This window comes from Lactuca saligna, chromosome 3, assembly GCF_052625555.1.
Source record: "Lactuca saligna cultivar CGN05327 chromosome 3, ASM5262555v1, whole genome shotgun sequence".
Lineage (NCBI taxonomy): Eukaryota > Viridiplantae > Streptophyta > Magnoliopsida > Asterales > Asteraceae > Lactuca > Lactuca saligna.
In genome coordinates, this window is record NC_136419.1 from 179,258,334 (window position 1) to 179,266,929 (window position 8,596).

The 8,596-nt window shown below is 38.2% G+C and overlaps 1 protein-coding gene across 1 annotated transcript; it reads left to right on the top strand.

Moving 5' to 3' along the window:
• The first annotated feature begins 4,200 nt into the window (after positions 1-4,200).
• LOC145034063 (uncharacterized) lies at positions 4,201-6,134 on the top strand. Its single transcript, XM_078982482.1, has 5 exons — positions 4,201-4,454; positions 4,897-4,976; positions 5,582-5,668; positions 5,792-5,841; positions 5,921-6,134. Exons 2-5 carry the CDS (start codon positions 4,926-4,928, stop codon positions 5,982-5,984), a joined length of 252 nt encoding a protein of 83 aa, XP_078838608.1. The 5' UTR covers positions 4,201-4,454; positions 4,897-4,925; the 3' UTR covers positions 5,985-6,134.
• Positions 6,135-8,596: the final 2,462 nt, after the last annotated feature.

Consider the following 8,596-nt stretch of genomic DNA (forward strand, 5'->3'; position numbering starts at 1 on the left):
TTTTATCAAGGACATTTTTCTCAGACACTAGCAACTCACACTTTTCCTTAGACAAACAAAGATCGTCACCAAGCTCCCTAAGACGACGCTCCAGACTTGCCGCATGTGATCCAAAGGCGGCATGCGTGGTCTCCATCTCGCCAAGGGCATGGATGCGCCGGGAACCTGCAACAAGGTAAAACATGTCCTGCGCGGCAACATAGGCCATATTGTGTGCAAGCGAAGGATTACCCATTGCCTCCATATCATCAACTACAGCCGGAGGAAAGGCGTGGCGCAAAAATTCCAAAGCATTAGCACGCATGGAGAGCCGAGAGTCATTACGCAGATCCCAGGATGGAACAAAAATAGTAGACTCAGAAGCACAATATCCAGAACCACCATCCTTGGAGACAACAACTTGACTGGGGACACCAAAACCTTTTTCGGGGGAAAGCTTCGAAGGAGAAAACAAAATACGTGGAGAAGGAATAGAAGAAAAGTCTGAAATAACGGGCTGTTCAGTTGCCCTGTTGATCCCTTCGACTATTGTGTGTCATCACTAGGGATCACTACCACACCATTTGGTGCAAAACTCATAGAACTCAGCAGGCGAGAAAAGTTGCACCTAGTATGAATCCTCTTGGCAACAGTGGGCGTTCCCGTAGCCAGCTCACCCATGGCTTGTACATCTTTTTGTTTCGCCTGCATCCGCCGGACATCAGTGATGATTCCCTCCTTGCTATCCTTATTGTCCTCCACGAAGGAGGAAGAAACTCTGCCCAGGGGAATGACATCATAAATGGGGTGAGCGTGCAACGAATTCTCCTCGGACGCTGAAGAACTTGCTGAAGGAACGGGAGGAGCAACGGTTAGGGCTAGCTGATCCACCCGGTGAGGTGGAGGAAGTCGATCGACCAAATCCACCTCGCGAAACTTCAACTTACCACGATAGCGCTTTCGTAACACCTCATCCATGGACATAGAAGTCTCAACACTTAAGGAACGCAGAACGGAAAAATAAATAGCACAGGAGTATAAAGGGGGTGAAAAGGAAAAGAGGAATACAACACTCATTGTCAACGAAGGAGAAGAACACCGCCATTTTTCCACACCGCCTCCAAGAGGGGCTCATACCTACCCCAGACAGAAGCGCCTTGGAGAAATCTTCAGCAGATACCTACACATTCTTCAAGTAGTCGGCTACACCCTGGTTGTGAGGAAAGAGCTTAGGGATGGTATCGGCGAAAGCGTTGGCACGATAGCGACCACTCCCAACCAGCTCCTGATTCACCCACAACCATTTGTCCTCCAGTTTTTGGGGGTACGTCCATCGGGAACTAAGGCGTGACCCCCTCACTGGACCGAGAAGGTGCATTTATCTCCGGTAACACAGACTCGGAAGAAAAACTTGAAGATGAAGTAATCTGGAAGATACCCATTAGCCCTAAAGATCATCTCAAATGCAACCACTTTGTTAACCGCATTGGGAGTCAACATCTAAAGACTGCAACCGTCTTTCTGAAGGACCTCCTCCTGAAAATCCGTCAGAGGAAAGCGTATACCAGTGTCTAGGGTTTTCAAGTAAACCCTAATCTTACCAGGGGGAGGGGAAGAGATGCTAGAACTAGGAGAGGGAAATTCCACACCCTCCAAGGACGACAAGCCATAAGTGACTTCCAACTGACGATACTCGACAGCAGATGGAATGATCCCGGGAAGGTTTGCAATGAAAAGAAAATAGAAGGTAAACACAAGAAGGAGAAGGAGGAACATATGAAGCAAGAGAAACCGTGCAAATACCCTCATAAAGAAGTGGAGGAGGCGGGACATTTAAATGACTGATATAATGATGCAACTTCCAGTCATCATTATCCGTCACGTCTCCATTAAGAGCGGAGTGGCGGATAAAGAAAAACCAACACGCGTTAGTTAATTAAGCCCAGAACACCGTAACTAGCGCTACAACGCTACATCTACTGGACTGGGGGACTTGATGGTGTGACTAGGGCAACACAGCATAACCGCGTCTAGCCCAAGTGTTGGGCATGCCAACCAGGCTCAACGCCCGCTGGCATCCCTGGGAGTGAAGCGTGCAAGTGAAAGGCTCGCGCACTTCAAGAGGCGCTCCTTACTCCAAGACAAACGACACGGTCAGGAGACAATCAGAAGGATCAGAGCATTACCATCGGAGCCAATGAGAGTGCTCTAACGGTTGAAGGCGCACGACCCTTCAATCAACGCCTCTGGTCCTGTCTCCCCAAAAGCGATCCTGTCCGGTATGACTCGGGCAGGAGCGCTAGGTATAAAAGGATGTGCACTCAGACTTGCGAGGTAAGTTCTCTGAGCTCTCAAGAGAGAATACACACAAACCCTAGAACATCCTCTAACTTGACCGTCAGAGCGTTCTTCCGGGAGCTCCTCCTGGAAAGCGGCTGCCTGCCTCTGTTCTTTGCAACCTTGCAGTAACAACTGGACGTTCGAGAGAAGTTCACGGACAAGAAGGGTTTAAGGTCACATCATATATATATATATATATATATATATATATATATATATATATATATATATATATATATACATATATATATATATACATATATATATATATATATACACACACACATATATATATATATATATATATATATATATGTATGTATCACTACAAGAAAAAGACCCTTTTACGACGTGCAAACCATGACACTCATTGATTTATGTTACGCAAAAGAGAGTGACATTAAAAAAGTGTCATTTCTTTGAAAAATTTAAGGATTTATGTCGCGCATTATTCTGCGCCCTTAAATTAGTGTCTAGAAAAAACACGGAGGGCACCTATAATAAAATGCGCGTCATCTAAGGATGTCGATTTATAAATTTTAATGGAACGCGCGTTTTCAACCTTTAAGAGCTGAGCGGGAAATGAAATCCCCACAAATTAGAAAACCCCGCCTTGTTTTCATCTTCCTTCGTTTCTACTTTCTCTTTTCCATGGTTTGGTTAGTGAATTCCATAAGTTATCACACTCTAGGGCTTTTTTTAGAATTCTTTGGTTCAAATAATATCTCCATATCGATCTCTCTCTCAAAACGTCAAATAGGTTGAAAAGAGTTGAGATGGTGGCTCGAGGGAAAGAATAGGGCAACGACGGTGGCTCCAAAGACAAAAAGACGCCACATCGGTGACTTTAGGGATGGAAGATAACTACGATGAGTGGTCAAACCTCATGAAATTGATCCACAATTGCTACCTTTCTCCTACCTTTCACTCCCTCCCTTCTTTTTCACCATAATCATCTTCTTATTCATTCACAAATTTTCAACATGAAAATTGTTGCTACACATTCCAGTCATTCATATAAATCCCCAATTATTCAACTTGATTTTGAACCCTACCTACATCATCATCCTGGAAAAACCCTAGCACATCATCCCTAAAATGCCCAATAGAAATACCGATATTTAAATCCCTAAATGATTCAGATGATGATGAGAACTTGGATGAAGTCGCACCTTCTTCACCTTCCCGTTCGATTTCATTGCATTGTTGATTCAAACTTTTAAGTAATTTTTGTTGATATTTTTATCCTCAGATCTCTTCAACTATCTTCAATCGGTCGCTTCAATGTCTTTAATCGATCGTTTTTCTTCCATCACCACTGGTCCTCTTCTTCTTTATTCGATTCCCAGGGATTGATTCATGAAATCGATGAGGCGACGACTTCAAAAGTTGATGGAAAGCATGTGGTGTTTGTGAAGTTCTCGGAGAAGCATATGAAGCTTCCGAATGCATTCATCCGCCAAAACCCTGGACTGCTTGAAAAATCCTTCTCCGTTATGCTGAAAGTCCCCCGTTTTATTGATTTTGACAACAAGCGGGTCTTATTTTAGATCAAAAATCAAACATCAACATGATCACCATCACAGTCCTTTGAGAATCTCTGTAATACGCGCATACATACTTGAAGTTTCATATAATCAGCTGCGAATGAGATCCACACAAGATCTAAAGGGTAGGCTCACTGTTCACTTCCAAGGAGAAGAAGGGATTGATGCAGGCAGACTTACAAGGGAATGGTATCAGCTTTTTATAGAGGGTTATTTTCGACAAGGGATCTCTGCTGTTTACCACTGTTGGCAACGACTCAACATTCCAGCCAAACCCTAATTCCGTTTATCAGACAGAATATCTCTCATTGTTAGTGGACTCCGAAAAGGAGTGACTGCTAGCAGTATTGGTCTTCTTCTTCAGGCTTGCGGTCTTCGTGCACTTCAATCAAAATTGGTTTGTATATGTTCGAATTGTACCCTATTTTCATATTCCCATCTAAATTAAATTAAAAAAACACGAATTTTCATCACGTCAATGTTGTAATTGACATCAATATCTTGAAGATCTGGCAAGAAAAGGAAGTGTTTGCAGATTTGACATTACAAAATGGAAAAAAGTGCAATTGTTGCAACTTTTGTGGGCAGGTAGAATAAAAAACTCTCATTGGTTTTTCCCCGGTGGATAAATGGATAACGTAGATTAATATAATGATTTTGTTTTTGGTGTCTAATCATTCTTGTTTAGTTAATTTTTATGAGAAGAATCTTTCTTTGTGGGTTGGTGATGTGTTTTCTAGTCTTGTATGTATCTATCGGCCTCCTTGTGGGTACTGTTGTTTGAATTCATGTTGACCTGATTCTGATTTGTAGTTCTAATTAAATGTTTTCTTATGTCCCCTATCAAGTGGGTGGGTGTTCGTAGTTCATCCTTGTTCTCTTTCCCACAAAACGCAAACATAAGTTCTAGTTTTCGAATTCAATAGAGAGTTTCAAAATTTCTTATTAGGACGTGATTCTTCTAAAAATCTACACAATTATAACAGTGGGTGATATTATTTGAAATCTGTTTGATGTGTTCTCCATGCAGATCCGTATTTGAATAAAGATGCAGGAACAATGTCTCCTTTTGAGCATGGTGAAGTTTTTGTACTGGATGATGGGGGAGAAGTAAGTTACATACTGGTTTGGTGTTTTTAAGCTAAATTCAATGTTATTAATGGAATTAACATTGTCCGACTTGTTAATAAAATTAGCTGAATGCAAGAACTAGCAACATACCTAAAATTATTTGTATAATTTAGCATGTTACCTTCATTTCTTCCAACTACAACATTCTACTTTAAAACATCTACCCAATTATATCGAAGTCATGTCATCCTAACATAAAGCATTTTTAAATTGCTATAAATAATTGAGTAGATTTTTCAAAGTATGATATCCTAATAAGAAAAAGAAAACTTATAAATACAGTGCTATACCTGTGTAGATTTTCCAAAAATGAGTGTTTGCATAAGAAAAAAAATACTGTATTTAAAAGTAAATGTTGTAGTGGAAACAAATGGAAGCAAGACGCTACAAAAACTAAATTTTTTTAAAATGAAAGTAAGTTATCATTCCTTGCATTTAGCTCTACAAGATACACAAGTTTCTGCAAGATTTCATGTTGTTGATATTGTATAATAATAATAATTAAACAAGGCATGCATGCATGCGACTTTACTTGATATACAAATAGGGAATTACTACGCATAAATTATAAATTTTATTTAAAGGTGGATTTGGACCTTGGGAACTATGAGCGGTTTCTAGATGTTAAGTTGACCCGTGATACTAATATCACCACTGGAAAGATTTACCAGGTAGTGTATTCTATTTCTGGTGAAACGTGAAGGAACATATATATATATATATATATATATATATATATATATATATATATATATATATATATATTTAATTTTAATGATTTGATCTGTGTGTAGTCTGTGATTGACAAGGAGAGGAAGGAGATTATCTTGGAAAGACTGTTCAGGTAAAAGAAATGAAATTAAACAATGTGAGGGTTTGAGTTCCAGTTGGTTTAGATTTTATTTATTGTTTATTGTTGTCAGGCTGTTCCTCACATCACAGATGCCATTCAAGATTGGATCAAACGCGTGGCAGCTATACCAGTAGATGGAAAAGAAGGCCCACCTGATGTCTGTGTGATTGAATTGGGTGGTACTATAGGTAGGTTTAGTAAATAAAGCTATTACATCATATATACATATATTTTGGGATTTTTGTTGTTACTAATACATTTATTGATGCTGATGCCTGGGGACATTGAATCCATGCCATTTATCGAGGCTCTTGGACAATTCTCGTATCGTTTTGGTAAGTATGATGAAGATGAATTTGAATGGAAAAGTTAACGTGTGTGTGATGTGATATGTTTTGTTTTAGGTGCTGGAAACTTCTGCTTGATTCATGTCAGCCTTGTGTCGGTTCTAAATATTGTTGGGGAACAAGTGAGTTTACAATAACTGCCTCTAGACTTTCTTCAACCTATTATTAACAAATTCATAATTTTTTTTTTTTTAGAAAAAAAAAACCAACCCAACACAGTGTTCATGGATTAAGAAGCTTGGGGAATATGTAGAAAGTATGTTGCTTGCTGTTCAGCTCAAGAATGTAATCAGTTCTTTGGTTCCTGCATTTAAGGTATGCTTGAAAATGTTGAAGTTTAAAAGGATCATGCGTGTGTGTGTGTGTTGATGATCTCTTGTTATTCATAAACAGAGGAGATGAAGGTAAAAAGATTATACTCTTTTCCTTTTTTGCCCTTGGTTTTATAAATAATAACATATATACTAAACAATCTTATAGGGACTGACTGCAATGATGCCAACATTTGGTGCTGTCAGTTCTTGAAAAATGTAAGCATCTTTCACCATTTCAGTTTTCCATATCTCAAAGGATTAAATCATTAAATACACATAACTACATAAGGTTTGGTTAAATATACTAACAGTTTGGCTGGCTCTTAGATAATAGATACCTACCTGCCTGATACATGAGTAAAACTAGTTTCTAAACATGATGAGATAGCTGATTGTAAATTTGCCGTGCCAGATAATTGTCTGGAAAGTGGTAGATACTCCGAATCCTATGGGATCAAAATCAAAGAGAGCTGAGTACAAAGTTGTCCCAGTATGTGGATTGGATTGGATGGGCATGAAGGTTCTATATACCATATTACATGGTCTTTGGATGGATCAAAACTGGTGTCTATCTCGGATGGGCATGAAGGTTTATAATTTTCTACTTTCTTTCGCTATTTTTCTTATTATAGTGGATTTGACATGACAGGAGCTTGTAGGAGCAGACAATAAATGTGGGCCAATAAAATTTGCAGCCTTCATCCCAGCTCTTATGATAGCAGGGCTTTATTTCTTTGATCATAGTGTTGCTTGACAATTAGCTCAACAGAAAGAATTCAACTTCAAGAATCCTTCAGCCTATTACTTAATAAAAATTTATAAATATATTTAAACAAACTTTTACATGTTGACAAGGTAACACTTTCTTATTTAAGCTTTGGTGCATCAATGAGTATTTTCAGTTCACAAATTCTCTACGAAGAGAAGATCATAGATCAGGTATGTAATGCTTTTAATGGCTAAACTTATAATTCAATGAAATTTAATGTTGCTTACATTAATATGTAATTGTAATGGAACAATAGACAATAGATACAAGAATAAAACTTGCATATGAGCTTGCAAGGCAATGGTTTGGTGCTTCTGCAGTGATAAAGCAATGGTAACATGCTATACTTATGGCTTTCCATAATTAAAATAAAGCAATGTAAATGTAATACTGATTTACTTTTCCATTGTTTGTTGTCAGAATGGTTATTAGATGGACTTGTAGGGTTAAGCACTAAACATGGGCATCTATGTTTTTATGGAAATTGTGTTGTCTGCAAAGCAGATGATAGTTCTGCAACTGCTTTAAGGTCCTCTGATGCTTCCAACGCTTTATATGGAGCACAATGCGTTGGTTTTTATGGAAAAGTATGTGCTTGGAAATCTGTAAGTTGATCTTATGAAATTATGAGATTGTTGCTTTTTTACTTAATGGATTTGATGAGTTAAGCACTAAACATGGGCATCTATGTTTCTTTAAATATAGCTGGCCTAATGTATCAAAACAATAACCCTTTACCTTTTTTCCCATCTTCTTTTATCCTTCCAACTCCCCACATTAGAATTGATGAATATTGCAAAATTTGCTTTTCAGATGTAAGGGTAAAATGGTAATTTGATTTGATTCAGATGGTTTATTCAGTCTAGAAATGGTATTCTTATTGCTAATTCATGTTTAATATTAATTTGAAATTGTAAACGGTGTTCTTATTTCTTTAAAGGTTGAGTCGAGGCTGAAGGAAACAACTTCCAGACTTGAACAACAATTGGCAGAATAATAGGTTGCAAGATTGAAGGCTGAAGGAAACAATTTCTAGACTTCAACAACAATTGTAAACAGTGTTCTTATTTCTTAATTCTATTTTTTTCTTTTTAGTTATATAATAATGATATTGCTGACTCTGCCTTTGGTTATTTTGACCAGGTTGCCCTTATGCTTGAAGGGATGGGTTCATCTACAGATGTATATACTGTGAGCAAGGATGGGTTCATCAGCACAAATCTTGTTTACAGTGAGGCACACATTAGGTTATCAGAACTATTATTTTGTAAATTTCTGTTACAACTTCTATTGATTTATTTTATCTTTCAATGGAA

Excerpts from the sequence above, each read along its gene's own strand:
- LOC145034063 (XM_078982482.1), top strand. The coding sequence starts at position 4,926 with ATGTCTCCTTTTGAGCATGGTGAAGTTTTTGTACTGGATGATGGGGGA. Across the intron at positions 4,977-5,581 it reads TACTGGATGATGGGGGAGAA|GTGGATTTGGACCTTGGGAA; the intron begins GTAAGTTACATA and ends TTTTATTTAAAG. Across the intron at positions 5,669-5,791 it reads CCACTGGAAAGATTTACCAG|TCTGTGATTGACAAGGAGAG; the intron begins GTAGTGTATTCT and ends ATCTGTGTGTAG.